The sequence below is a fragment of the Nothoprocta perdicaria genome, unplaced genomic scaffold (genome assembly GCF_003342845.1).
Source record: "Nothoprocta perdicaria isolate Ctin4 unplaced genomic scaffold, notPer1 scaffold_88, whole genome shotgun sequence".
Lineage (NCBI taxonomy): Eukaryota > Metazoa > Chordata > Aves > Tinamiformes > Tinamidae > Nothoprocta > Nothoprocta perdicaria.
Window position 1 is genome coordinate 94,960 of NW_020456176.1, and position 15,542 is coordinate 110,501.

Genomic DNA, 15,542 nt, shown 5'->3' on the forward strand with positions numbered 1-15,542 from the left:
CAGAGGGGATATGATTAATATGTATAAGTTCAGGAAGGGAGAATGCAGGGAGGAAGGGGACAGGCTGTTCTCACTGGTGGCCAGCGATAGGACGAGGGGTAATGGCCACAAGCTGAAGCACAGGAAGTTCCGTCTCCAGGTGAGGAGCAACTTCTTTACTGTTAGGGTAACAGAGCAGTGGAACAGGCTGCCCAGGGAGGTTGTGGAGTCTCCTACTCTGGAGGTCTTCAAAACCCGTCTGGATGCTGCTCTGTGCCACATGCTGTAGGTGTGCCTGCTTGAGCAGGAAGGTTGGACTAGATGATCTCTAGAGGTCCCTTCCAACACTTAAATATTCTGTGATTCTGTGATTCTGTGATTCTGTGAAAAAACAGCACTTTGTATTTTAGACTTGTAAAGTTCCTTCTGTCTGTGTATCTTGATGTCTTACACATACTAATGTGCTGAGTCTCTCAACACTCCTACAAAGTAGGAAAGGTTTTGCTGATGTGTTATTTAATCTTCATTTTACACCAGGAAGCATTTTCATAGTAAAATGTATCTGAGATTTCTTCAGCTGTTCCTGTGTTTTAACTCCTACGCTTTTTATGTGTTTTATTTTAGATAGACATAACATAATTATGGAGCATGAATTATGGTCTTTGAAGAAGAGAGTGTTGACTTGGCAAGAGGGAAACAGAAAAGTCTGAAAGGGCAGGGTTTTCAGCAGGTATAAATCAGATGATTGACATCAACAGAGCACAGTTATCCTAATAACTACAATATTAAAACAATTACATCGGGAAAAAATGCACTGAGTCCAATTCTTGCCTCTGGCATATGCAGATGCACCTTACTGTGAGTCCTTTATACATTAGTGCATTATTAATATTGGGTTAAAACTCACATAAAGATTCATTAAGATCCTTGTAAACATAAATGCAGAATATAATTTCAGAATGTTATAAAAGTTAGCAAAATAAGAATTATTTTGTAATAAATTTGGAATTTTAGAATACATAACTTGATTAGGGTAAAAAAAATATGTTTCTTTTGAGGCATTTCTGAGGCATTTCTGATTGTCTTGGAGTGCTCAGAAAACCAGCTGATGTTCTATATTAAGGGGCATGAAGAAGAAGGCAGCTATATTTGTTGTCTAGACAGCTGGTAACACTTTTGCTAAACCAGATGCAAACTGTGAAGGGGACTTCCTTGTATATCAGAAGAAAAAAATATTATACTTTCTTATTATATTTAGAGTCTTTTGTGATTTTAACATGAGACATTACAGTGTGGATTTTCCCAGGAGTCTCAGTTATGTGGATTTTCCAAATACTCTCAGTTCTCTAGTTTTGTCTGAATGGGTCTCCATCCATCAAGCAGATAGATAGATAGATAGATAGATAGATAGTTAGTTAGTTAGTTTTTGGGTCCTAGTGGTTGGCAGTACTGTCAAACAGATATGCAATGCCCATAGATTCAAAGCTTTGTGTTAGTGTGCCGTTCCACTGCAGGCTGCCTTTGCTCTCCTTCCATTTAAGTCCTTCTTCACTCTCACTTGGTCTATGGCGGTGACTTGGAAGGCAGGGAATCTTTCCTGCTTTTTGCAGCTATTGGATAGTGCTTTAAAAAGAATTGCATATAGGTTGTCATAGCAGTCTGTCCTACTGGAAAGCTTAAGAAATTCCTGAAGAGTTCTAGGATGCTAGTGCAGATGTGTCTATCAAAATAACATCAGTTCTCAAAATGAGGCTTTCCTTTGGATTACGCATACTTTGCCATGCCTAGGAAACGATTTGAGCTATTGGATCTCTGTGTGCATTTTGACTGTGCCCCAACTCTGTGTCCAGACTGAGAGTGGGATGTGCGATGTTCCCTTCTTCACACCCTCCCTCTCCACGGTGAGGACTCAGTAGTCCGTATCACACCTCATTGCTCGCTTTCGTTCAAGAGGTCAGTGATAAGCCATTTCACTGCAATGTCAGCTGTGAAAGGACACAAAATTCAGCCATTCTCTACTGGGGAAATGGTCTATCAGTACCGCTGGTTACAATATCTGTCTCTGCCAACAATTGTACTTTATGAAACGAGAGACTTGCCACACTTGTGACTTGGAAGAGGCAGTGATTAATGGTATACCAGTAAAAAAATTAATAAGTAAAGGCCGTGTAATTCAGTCTAGCAAAAATTATGTGTTTTTCTTAATAAACAGAGACATTGACCAAAGAATAAGCAATATGCCTACAGGGCTGTAGCAGTGAATTTGTAGCCTCTGTGATTGCTTTGAACACATTTGGGACTTGCTGGGCTTTTGTGTATTATTAGAACTGTGGAGTATAGTCTATTGAACTTATATATGTATATAAAAGTAAAACTACTGAATTTCTTATAGGGAATTCACAGGTTTAGTAAAGATGTTAAAGGTCTGATTCACCATTGAACTTCTGCACTTCTGCAGCTATTTTGCTTTTGTATAAAGGGACATGAGTTCACCTGACATGAACAAATTACTAAGCTGACACTGCTGTAATGTAACATCTCCGTTTTCCCTAGTATATGAGTATGGTCAGATGTCAGCAAAGTACGTTTATCACCTTGCTAATGACCTGCAATTCCTTCAGTAACTTTTTTGGAAGAAAGACAGGCAAGGTCTGGACTTGTTCCATTGCATTGTAGGCGATAGTTTTGTGCCTGGCCAGACCTCAAAATGATAGGTGTAAAGATAAAGTCATTTTTCATTCTCTCTATGGAGTTTGAGGTATCCTCCTGTCAGTCTCCTCCCGACACCCCCCACAACTGCTTTGACAAATGGGCTTTTATAGTTGGCAAGCAGAAGAGCTGAAGAACAGAGAAGCAGAGGAATAATGTAATTGCCTGATCAAAAGAACCAAAGTAGCTATCTCTTCTGTAGGCACTGCAATTATCTCATACAGGCACTGATTTTCTGAGCTTCCTCAAAGCACCCATTTGATGTGGAAGTGTTGAATGATAAATCAATACAAAGGAAATTAAATGTTTCTGTCATTCATCTACTTTGAAAAAGAGGTGTTAAAAGCAGGAGTCCAAATATTGACAATACAGCACTCCAGAAGACTGTGGTTCAAAGCTGCAGTTCAGATAAATGACTGTCTATAACAGATTAGAAGGACGGGGTTTCTTTTTAGTTAATCTTTAGGAAAAATACCTCCTTTAAGTTTTATTAACACCTAATTATAATGGACAATATCGTGCTTACACTTTGATCTGTGTGCTTCCATTGCCTTTATAGGGGGGCATATGGTAGTAAATTTGCTCCTCTCTCTGTTATTTCTGTTATTTCTTCTTCTAGAAATAGTTAGATCAAGGGAATGGAAGAAAAAGAGTGTGCATGTTTGCCTAGGGTATTTTTCCCTTTATCAATAAGACAGCCAAATCTTTTGAACCGTGTAACTATATCCAAGTTAGTTTTCCCAGTGTTAATTTCTAGCACTTTTTGCAAAGAACTGTCAAGTATTTCAAGAAGATTTCTTTAAATTGCATTTTTTAGATTGTTTCACAGGGTAATATATAGCATCTCACTTTTGAGATTTCTTTTCAGACTGCATTTGATTTTCTTTTAATCACATCAAAACTTACTTTCTTCTGGAAACCTTGGCTTGTTAGTGCCATCTATTTGAAGGCCCTCTAGAATCGCTTCTTATTTATTAGTTGCTCCTGTTTTCTCCTATTCTTGCTCTTTCTCCTGTATTTCCCAATTATGTAATCTGAACTTCGGCAGTGCTACCTTTGGGTAGCACTTTTCATGATCCTTTTTCATGAAGAGCATTTCTGATTTGCATTCTGTTTCTCACTTTAATGAAAAAAAAAATCAATACCAAAAGTGCACAGTGTCTTTTCAGGACATGAAGTTATTCACACTATCTCTCACTTCAAAACCAATGAGGAGTCCATTCCTAATAAATATATCAAAGATAAAGTAGATTTATATTTATTATAAAGAAGTGGATTACAGTAATAATTAAATCTTTTTTTGTTTGATATTACTTAAGTTTGCCAGATTATTAAGCCTCTTTTTATGGCCACTATAGTTCCTAAGGGAGCACTTTTTTCCCTATTTACCCTGAGAATTTTCCCTACTTACCTGTGAGCTTGGGAGAAACTTCCCTGGAGGGCAGAGAAAGCAGAAGCAGAAGCGAGCAGAAGCAAGATGGATCCTGCACCAGCACCAAGCAGCCCAAGTGAATGCAAGAGTGAGCGAAAGTGTGATAGCACCTTAAACACTAGGCATAAAAAGGAGGTACTTGAAACGTGGCTTTGCAGTGGTTGGAAGGCAAATTATTTTCCACACAAACCTTGACATTGAGGTTACTGCCTTGATTCTATTATTGCTCTTTTTCTTTGTCACTTCCAGTTTTTGCTTTTATTTTGCACCTTCAACTTATTGTAGTTTAACTTCACCACCTCTGCTCAACCAATTATCCATCTGAATATGAGAAATATGCATTTTTAATGATCTCATAGCTTAATCACAACACCACTTGGAATCATTAGTCATTTCAGCAAACCATTTTTTTAACTGTTACAGGGCTTGTTTGACATGCTTCTTTCCTGTATTTCTTTCATGCTTCCACCCATCTTGGTTTGTAACTACTTACACTCCTGACTGCAGGGCATTCAGTTTTATTTTTCAGGCATTATGAGACTCTGCCTGAAGAGCCATCACCTAAAGGGAAAGACAGAAGAAGGAAACTGTTATCTGAAGTGAGTTGGCAAAACTTATTCAAGCTGTTGAGGGCGAGAGATTTAGGTTCCAAAGAGGCAGTAGGTAAGATTTATGAGCATCAATGCTTTTGGATCTAGCCACATACCTGTGCTATGAGCAGCGGCTTGACTCAGTGGCAGAAGTGCAACTGCTGAGCAACAAAGCTCTTTGGGCAAAAGCTGTTAGGGTAGATGCAGTGGTGACAGTCATGTGCCAACATTGGTGTGTGGCATGATGGGGTCTGAGTCCCTTCTGGGTGAGATCTGTTTTGCTACTTCATCTATGACATAGTGAGATCATGTTGACATATCTCACCAAAGTCCCTACTTTTTCTATCACTTGGAGGACAAGTTGTATTTCGTTTTCTTATATCATCTGCTTTTGACAAATTATGTAAGGGAAAGGGAATGGGAATAATTTGTGAACTGAGTGCCTGTGGACTTGTTTCAGAAAAATTATATACTGCTTGCATACTGCAGCTCATCAAGAGGTCGTTTGGATTCTTTTGTGGTCAGATTTTCTACCTCTGTGTAAGCTAGCTTAGAAAAAAATCTGAACATTTCAGATGCAGGCACTGCTAATATACTACATTAGCCTAAATACTCTTAAGAAAAGTTCCTATTTGATAAAGCATTGGTGATAATTTTGCTGAGTGATTTTACTATACAGCTGATCTCTAGCCATAGGAAGTCAGGTTAGGAATACAGAGAAGCACACTTATTAAACTCAGAATATATATATATATATATATATTCCTGAGTATGCTAGATGTTTAATCAACAAATACTAATTCATGGGTATCAGAGTAAGAGAAATGCTATAGAGATATTATTTGAAATTTACAAATTGAAAATAGAGCAAATTTTAATGAATCTTAAGGATGCAGCTTTGAAAGTGGGGAATTCAGAAAGCTGGATGTTAATTTTGCTAGACACAAAAGTCTATGAAAAAAAAACCCTCAGGCTCCAGAACTTCTTGCCTCAATTCTCTAACTTACAGACTTTTGTCCTGATCAGCATCATGATGTTCATATTGACAAATTATCAAAGTCTACTTACCAAACAATGCCTTTTGTCTCAGCCCTTAGAAAGGCCCTGTCACATGCATGGACAGCTTTCCAAGGCTATTCCTCAGTGGAAATTCCCACTGAAATTAAGGGCTATCACAATCATAACCACACTTAAATTAACAAAGAAGAAAGGAAAAGCTTTCCCAGTCTCCAGTGTGAACCCACAAACCTCGGACTGTGGCCATTGCCTCCTTGCTATGTTGTCTGCCACTACCACTAAGAGGTAGTTCTTTGTCCGTACTAGTGCTCTTCAAATAGGCTGCTATTAGCTCATGCCTCAGCACTGACCTGAGTCAGGCCAGCCCTTTCAGCCTCTCCATGTATGCCATGTGCTTTCTGTCCTTGGTAATCTTCATGAACCTCTGCTGACCTGTGCCCAGTTTCCCCACATCCATGCTAACTTGGGGATGCCTCCAGGAGAGGACACGGTGCTGTGGCTGCTGCTTTTACCACTGCCAAGCACTCCTTCAACCCCATGGCCGTTGCTTAGTGGGTGATTTACCTTATTCAAAGTTTAGGTGCCCTGCTGGATCTCCGTGACTTGGCATCCGCTGCATCCCACATCCTTTTCAACAGTGTTGCTGCTCAGCTAGTCACTTCATAGCTTGGACTGATGCCAGAGACTGTTTCTTGATAGGTTCATAATTTCACAATTCTTGTTGAACTTCAAGCAGTGTCTGTTGGCCCAGATGTTGTTAACAATTTGGCCTACATCGTATTATTAAATCAAGTTCATTTGTTAAATTCTAATGCAGTAAGGAAGTGCCATAAAGATCTGATCCAAGTCCTGTTTAGTTTTGTGTTTAGTTTTGTGTTTAGTTTTGTGTTTAAGTAAAATTTGAGTCATAGTAGAAGTACATGCAAAATGCAGAAGGAGAAAATATTGCAAGCCAGAGATAATAAAGTGAATGGACATAACGGACATAAATATATACATGAAATGAAGCAGAACAAACATTAACAGAAAAAAAAAAAAAAAAAGAAAGAAAAAAGGATGGGATGGAGAATTTGACATGCAGAAGCCTATAATTAAAATACATTTGAAGTTGTCAAAGCACACAGTACAGCTTAATCCATCATACAAAATTGTTTATTTTTCAGACAAAAGTCTGAGTTTTGTGCTTGTTTCTGCTTCATTCACTTTCCTGTTCTTCCTTTCTCTGTTTCTTCTCTTTTTGAGTCTTTTTGAGTCTGAGTTTGCCTCTTGTCTAAAAAGAGTGTTGATTAGGTGGCAAAGAAGAATCCACCTTCTTAGAAATGCTGAAATAAAAGACAGCATGAAGCTGGTAAATAATTTACAGGTTTTGGAGTGGTTCATAAGACTTTGTGTTCAAACTATAATTTCCCATCAGTAAAATTGCAAGAAGAGAGATCATCAAAAGGTAGAAATATATTTATTATTCTCTGTCTGTTCTTTCTGTCAGTTTATCTTATTTTCTCTCTAAAGGGCAGAGCACTGGACTCGAGAAAAAAACAGCCCAAGATGAACTTTGATTCATTTTTTTTTCCTCTCCATATGGAACATATAATACATCTTTAATGTAATTTTAAAAGACTGTCAAACAGAAATTTTCTTGACCAAAATAAATTACAGACAGCTGGAGGGCAATAGAATGGAAGAAATGGTTTAAATGAGTCTCACATTTTTTCTTTCAAACTATTTAATTATTTTACATTCTTTTATAAGAGTTTAATGAAAGGTAAGAAAGATTTTTTTAATTACAGTTGGTACAATAGAATCAAGTCAGCAATAACTTGCCATAAAGCCATGGGGCATATTTAACAATTACAATATTAAATGTCCTTCACTGAACCAGAGAAATCTCCCAATAAACGTACTGAACCTAGCTTTATGAGTCGAGAATAGAACAGCCTTGGAGGGAAATGACATTGGCTACATATATATTGGGATTAAAATTGTTTAAGAACAGAAATGTTCACAGTCTTACAGCATCTTGGAGGAAAGATCCAAGCTGGAAAAAGCATCTGGAGAAGCAGCATTTTCCTGGTAGGAGTAATTGCCAAGCCTAGCAGAGTTTTAAAGAATATTTCTAAAATATTCCTACTGCAGGTCTCCTGTCCTTGGAGACCTGTAGGACAAGGTAGGGTGGGACTAGCAATGATGAAGAAAAGGGCTGAGGAAAATAGAGAGCTGAGAAAACAGAAAACATGTGGTCACTCTGGCCTCCAGTAGTGTACAATTCTATGGAATTGGAATGGCCACCATTGCCAGCAGTGTTTCCTTTAGACAATCTTGGAAAACGAGTTCATTAAGTGACATTAAAAAACTATGGACCTTTAAAATAAGGTATCCAGATCATGTATTTCTCTAAAAACAAGCTGTGTGGAAGCTGCTAACTTATTTTGAAATAGCGTAAAAAATAATTCAGACAGTTTTTCCAGGGTACTTTTGATTTACCTCTAGCATGCAACCAGGAAAAATTTGCATGCTAGAGGTTATTCTTGACTGTCTTTAGACTAAGATTTGGTACAGCTGGAGGTGCTGATGTTTCTTGAGCCCGTAAGACCTACTGTAAAAAGAAAGTCATTGTAAGATGTGCATATTTTATATGTCTTTCTCATCCAAGAAGGTAAAAAAATAACTTTACATATTAGCGAGGCATACATAGGTTCAGGCATACATAGGTTCATAAATGAACCTAAATAAACTTTTTTGTCATTCATTATGTATTAAGCTTATCAGAAATAAAATGCAAAATCTGAGTGATTTTTTTTAAGTTTTATTTTAGTTCCCTAAACATGTCCCAAGCTTTTGTCTAAAGAAAAAAAGACATGCAGTATAGAAAGAAGCCACTGCTTCATTTTCTGAATTCGCAAATACTGCCTTGCCCTTTTACATTCCCATTTCTCTCAGGAAGCAGGTCTGGGAATGTTGAAAGATATATCAATGTATAATTGGAAGGGGAATTTATGAAATGCCTTTGTTATTTTTTTTAATAGTGAATAAATATATCATTATATGACCAAGCCTTTGAATACTTCTTGGAAGCCTTCTTTACCAAACTTCAAATACAAGTAAAAATGGTGTGCATGTACAAGTCTATGGTGTGCATTCATACAACTCCCAAAGGCTTCCTAATAAAAGACGAGCAGAATAGGAAACCTAATTAGGGACCGCGGAGACACTAGAACTTTAAACTGCAGTTCTTATGTGATGCCGTTAAAAGCAGAGAGGGATGTTCTAGGATGTCTTTGCACCCAAATACATAATAGGTAGGGAGATCTTGCCTCAAGTAATAGATTACTCATTACCTGGACTCCTGATGTAAGGTGGAGGTTCTGGATCCGTTGCACCTCGCTCCGCATGCATTGAACCTCTTTGCTGTGGGAGGCCACGTGGCCCGGCACATTGGATAGAGTTGGCCCTATGGAGACCCATGTTCTAAATCTGCTTCCATCCACACCAACCTCTGTGGCCAGGAAAATAGCATTGCCTGCTCTGTTTCCAGGACTGCTCTTTGCCTGATTGTCTCTTAACGTGCATTTACACATTCTCAGTTCTGGAGAAAGTCTGATTTTAGCTGAGGTTAAATGACATAAATCAAAGTATTCTTAGATTTACAGATTTGACATGCATTTTCAGTCCATTCATCTCTCACTTAGCAAGATTACGCTATTTGTTTCTTAGCATAAGTTGCCATAAAAATAAATATCCCAGTGTTGCTTATTTGATTTAAGAAACATCATGCTTTATCTTCATTTGAAAATATTTCCCCAGTTTACAGTGAGGAACCTATAAATTGGAGTCATCAGTCCAAATACTCAGCATAGCAATAGACAAAAATAAATGTATGAAATGTGAAACTTTGTCCCGTCTCTGCATCTAGAAATACTTTCCTGGTAAAGAACTTGCATTTTTTTCTGTTTTGTTTGTTTGTTTTCTTTTCTTTTCCCTCTCCCCTCCTCATTAGAGGAAATTAAGACAAAGGAAAATAAGTGCATTGCCCAAGGTCATCGATTCAGTCTGGCAAATGCAGGGCTAGAACTCAGAGATCCTGCCTCTGATACTCCTGCACTAGCTGATAAACAATGTTCTGCGCCTCCTGTTTCTTTCATCTTTTTACATAAGTCCTTTTTTTTTTTTGCAAGGTCTCATTTGCCTCCTTTCTTTTTCACCTTAATCTTCCTGCGCTGTAGATTGCCACTTCTCCTTTCTTACACATTGTAGTTCATGAACAAGAAGTAAGGAGGCAGAAGGATCTGTGAGGCTTGAATGAAATTTTCTGTGGTAGGGTCTTCTGAATTCCCAGGATGGACCTTTTCAGGTAAAGGAAGGACCTTTTCAGGAGTGTGAGTTCTAGTAAAAAATGCAGTGTACTTTCCTGGGTTGGCTTCCATAATGCACAAGTGATACATATTTATTATATTAAAACATGGCTTAAAATGCAAACTCAGACTCTTTTAAAGCATGTTTCTTAACCGGACTAGATGGACATACTATTTATTTCTCATCTTTTCTTCAGGAATGCCCCAGCGGAGTTGTCAATGAAGATACCTTCAAAGAAATTTACTCTCAGTTCTTTCCACAGGGAGGTGAGTAGTTGGCAGACATAATTAGTATGAGAATGTATGGAGAGTTATGTTTCTTATTAATTTGTAACTGTTGAAAAGCAGTTTGCTATTCTAAGTAACAACATGATTGTACCAAATTCTGTTTGAACTTGCATGTTACTTGCTGGCTAGACATATTTAAGGTTATATATTTCAGATGGAAATGCAGTGATATCTAGAGGAGGTCAGTCTCTAGTTAAGTTCCAACTTGGATTTATGTATCTTTGAAAACCAGGTTTCTCTGAGTAGGTTATTTCTTTTTAAACTTTTGATGTTTTTCCTTATTGTCTTTCATTCAAAAAAACAAAAATCACAGTAGGAGTTAAAACTGTAGGAGGCAGTAGATGTATGATTCAAATCTAATATCAAAGGGAGAAGGCCCATTGACTTTAATGGGGTTCCTCTACTTAAATGAGGGCTTTTATGCTACTCTAATTTCCAAGTAATTTCCAAGGGTTTCATTAATTTCTTTATCTTCATTATCTTTTAATGCCATAAAGGTAGCACAAAAAAGTGTAACTAACAGAGTTTTTGCCTTGAACTGCAGATTTTATTTTCGGTTGAATTGTTTTCTTCTTTTTTTTTCCTTCCTCTTCCTTTTTCCTTTCAGTTCTCCCTCTTCATATTGTCCTATAGCACTTCAGTGCTGCCTCTTCATCTGCTCCCACAGCTCTTGAGATTTGCATGTTTCCCTGGGACTGTTCATAGCTCTTTCTCTTCACTTACCTTTTTTTCTTTTTTAATCTTTATTTGGTAGGAACAATAACTCTCCCAATTAGTTTTATTTTAAATAAAATACTTGAAGGTAAAGAGCAGCATTCACTGTGGATTGCCATCACTGAAATCCTCAGCAAGTAAGCACACTAAATAGGTAAGAAGAAAAGGCTGAATGATTTGATCTGCCTACTGATTATTTCTTTATCTAAATTTTTAAACCAGACTAACAAGTACTCTTTCAGATATCATATTTTTTAGTTACCCAGGCTTCTGAAAATTGCAAATTATTTTCTTCACCTTAAAAAACACAGAATAATAACAAAATATGTAAGATTAGTTACACTCCAAATTCTTTATGACTGAAAGTAAAACTAAGAATTTATTGTTAGTATAATAACTATCTTAGGACCCTAATGTTTATTGGTCCAGATCTAACTGTTATAGAAAAAGAAAGGGGGTCCTGCACTTGGGGAGGAATAACCCCGGACACCAGTACAGATTAGGGGTTGACCTGCTGGAGAGCAGCCCCGCAGAGAGGGACCTCCGAGTCGTGGTGGATGACAAGATGACCATGAGGCAGCAGTGTGCCCTGGTGGCCAAGAAGGCCAACGGGATCCTGGGGTGCATTAAGAAAAGCGTCTCCAGCAGGTCGAGGGAGGTGATCATCTCCCTCTACACAGCCCTGGTGAGGCCACCTGTATCCAGTACTGTGTCCAGTTCTGGGCTCCCCAGTACAAGAGGGATGTAGAGCTGCTGGAGGGAGTCGAGCGCAGGGCTACGAGGATGATCAGGGGCCTGGAACATCTGCCCTGTGAGCAAAGGCTGAGAGAGCTGGGCCTGTTCAGCCTGGAGAAGAGAAGGCTGAGGGGGCACCTGATCAGTGTGTATAAATACCTCAAGGGAGGCAATGAGGAAGAGGGGGTGGGCCTCTTTCCAGTGGTGGCCAGCGATAGGACTAGAGGAAACGGCCACAAGCTGAGGCACTAAAAGTTCCACAGGAACTTAAGGAAACATTTCTTGACAGTGAGGGTGACAGAGCACTGGAACAGGCTGCCCAGAGAGGTTGTGGCGTCTCCTCCTTTGGAGATCTTTAAAACCTGCTAAGATGCAACCCTGTGCCACGTGCTCTAGGTGACCCAGCGTGAGCAGGGGGGTTGGACTCTGAGGTCTCTTCCAACCTTAAGCATTCTATGATTCTATGAAAGAATACTGAAACAGTTAAAATTTCAAACCTATATTCTGGTGTCATATTCACCCTTCCACTGCTTCTCTGAGTCTTGTGGTCAGAGGTGCTGAGGGTGATGAACAGTCAGCATAAGGAGTGCTTTGTTGGGAGAGATACGGTTTCTTCTTCCTTGCTATAGGATCTACTTGGGGTCATTATTATGTTTGATAACAGCTTTTCTAACTTTCTCATTCTTTATGGATTTGCAGCTCCAAGTGACATCTGAATTGACCATATATATATATATGGTGTCTCTCTCTCTCTCTCTCTCTCTATATATATAGCGTCTATCATGTATGTTAGATACTACTGCTATAATCTCTTTGTTCTTCCTAAAATTGTTTTTGTCCTTTTCTTGGTCTGCATTTCTCTAGCTGATCATTAGTGAGGGACTTACAGCCCTGTGCCTCATCTCTTACCTTCCTAGGTCTGTGCTCTTCCATGATGATCTCGTGACACCACTTCAAGGTTTCTATTGTCGTACCAACCTTGTAGGTCTCTATGCTGCGTTCATCATGCTAGAGTCATAAATATCTCATTCTGCATAGAATAACTGCTTTCTTCTGCTCCCTATATAACGTTATGGTTGCATCAGAGAAATATAAACAAAACAAATTAGCCTTAGATACTCAATTAGAGAAATTGCAGTTGTAACTAAACCAATTAAATGAAAGCTGCAGGCAGGTCCAGAAAAGTTCAGACAGAGCAAACCTGACAAACCACTGCCTGAGGTCTTGAAAACTCTGTCACCAGCAATAGCAACACAAAATTGGTGAGGCCTTAGGCTCTGCTGAGTAGGGCAGTCTTCTTCTGTAGGTTTCTTGAGAAGAAGCCTCATGTATTTGACTTTTAGCATGGTGAGAAAGTAAGAAAGAACCCAGATAATTTGTTTGTTATCTGGATTTATATATATATAAATGTATATATATATAAATATATATATATAAATAATTTCAGAGATCTCAATGAAGATATTTTAGAAGCTCTTCCTCATCAGAAGCCGTTTCATTCTGCTGAAAATAAATAAATACTGTGTAAATAAATACTGTGGACGCTACTGTGTAAACAAACGTACAAACTTCATAAAGTTTTGCTCAAAAAATTAGGAAAATTATTCACCAGAAGTAGCAGAAGAGCTGATTAGCCTCTCAAGTACAACAACTCTCAGTATGTTTCCCATAACTGCTGTGGGCGTAGTGAGGCTCAAATCTTTCTCTATGTGTGTCTTTTGCTCAAGGTGTTGTACATAAAAAAACAGATGCAGATATTTGAGTAAGATTAGTACCAAAAACTTAACCTTCTCAGAGGACTTTGTTAGCAGCAGCTCTCTTCAAAACAGTTTGATTTTTTATGCTGAATGTCTGACTCCCTTAGTTAAAAGAGGCTCATATCTCAGGGCAGAGAGTTTTTCCAGAAACACTCAAGATCCCATTATCCTAAAAAATATGATAAAAGTAATACAGGTTTCCATAGAAACACAATCTTCATAAAGCAGAGCTGCTTTTTAAAGTGTCTTGCAGAATATTTATCCTTTCACAAAAGTCAGGAATTTGTGTAGTCAACTTCAGGAAAGATTTAGTTCTCAATCTTTGAAAAAATTAATTTTTGTATCACTTTATTTTGTAAAACTATACAAGATAAATTTTAAACTTTTATTAAGTGAATTTTTTAAACTGAATAGATATATGCCAGCATAAGAAGTACATTTTATATAGTTATTTTCTATTATCTTACATCCATATTTGATAAGAGAATTGAATACTTTATACAATGATTTTTAATAGGTAATAGGTAAGTTTTTTGGTGCACTCCTTACTTGGTCATCATTCCTCGGAGTCTCACTAATGAAGATTTTCAGCAGCCATGACCATTGTTAGCAGTTTCAACTGGATAAAACAAAGACTCTACCCTGCACCAGAAACCATGAGAATGTGTCTTTCCTTTCAGTTGGATTCATCCTGATTTTCACTAGTCTTTCATCAGATTTTTCTATTCTGTAAATTTCTGTATTGACTTTTGGTATTCTGTGTAAGATCTGGGAAGCAGAGTCTATTCTTTCTTTCCCAAAAGAATAAAGATACTTTTCAGGTGCAAGTAATTGTCTTTATTTGTATATCCCTGCAGTAGACAACCAGGTGAGGTCATCACATGTAAGGATCTAATTAAGCAGCCAGATTAGATACTTAAGTCTTTGAATGGATAGCTAGCATCCTGTATGCAGCTGAAGCCTTTGGATTTCAGGTGGGCTAAAAATATGTTTTTGTATATGTCTGCAGAGGAAGAATATGATTGTATGTCCTGGAATCAAAACTTAAGCCATGTGTGTGCACCTGTGCCCCAAATTTTCTGTGTAATGAAAAAATGGATACAACAAAGTTTACCATTATAATTGTTTATATCACTTAAGCAAATAGGTTGATACTGTGTAACATCTGAACTTAAGGGTGACCAATCATCAAAATTTTTTTCCTGTGTCGTGCATCAAGTCTATCAAGGAACTTTCAGGATGATCAAGGATAAGAACCAGGAAGAATAAAAAGGGGATAAGGGAGCCATATGAATTGCAAGGGAGATGATAGTTAATTGCAGCAAAATCAATGCATTTTAAAAGGCAGAAGCCTTTTGAAAGGCTTTCTCTTCTAGAAGGGCGCTGCAGTGAAGATAACTTCTTTTTAGTAAATGGGAAAACCGGCTGTGTATGTGAATGAACAAGCTCCCTTGAATTCATTGGACACTCAGTTCAAATGAATGTCTGAAATACAACCTGGGACTTGTTCTTAAACTTGCAGGTCATAGATAAGAGTCAGCCCTGAATAATTATTACATTCCTCCTCTGTTATGAACAGAAGAGCTTATGTTCATAATTCAGTAAGGAATACTGTTGAATACTTAATCATTATCTTTTGTCTTCTATATTTAAGATGTTTAAATGTGTATCTCAAAGGAATTGGGATTTTTACGTCTCTTCCCACCTCAACCTGTCAAAATATGAATGTAGTGGACTAGTTTAGCTGACTTAGTCTCAGGGCACTAAGACAAAACTATATTTCATGATAAAGTAAAGCTTTTGTCTACTGTGATTAATATTGAACAGTTTTTGGGAGGAGAAGCTACATTCCATATCACTGATTAATGCACCAGTGTACCATGCCCCACGGAATTTTCAAAGACAAAATTATAAAAAAGGTCAACAGATGTTTTACCTGAGCAAACAACCCTGAAAAAGACCTGAGTGTTTC

General features: G+C 37.8%; 1 protein-coding gene across 3 annotated transcripts in view; it reads left to right on the forward strand.

The window, feature by feature from the left end:
• KCNIP4 (potassium voltage-gated channel interacting protein 4) overlaps nucleotides 1-15,542 on the forward strand; it is a 115,863-nt gene that overhangs the window by 84,902 nt on the left and 15,419 nt on the right. For all 3 annotated transcript variants that reach the window (XM_026052393.1, XM_026052390.1, XM_026052392.1), the window contains one exon: nucleotides 10,274-10,343. In XM_026052393.1, coding sequence (XP_025908178.1) covers nucleotides 10,274-10,343 — 70 coding nt within the window. The remainder of the gene's footprint in view (nucleotides 1-10,273; nucleotides 10,344-15,542) is intronic.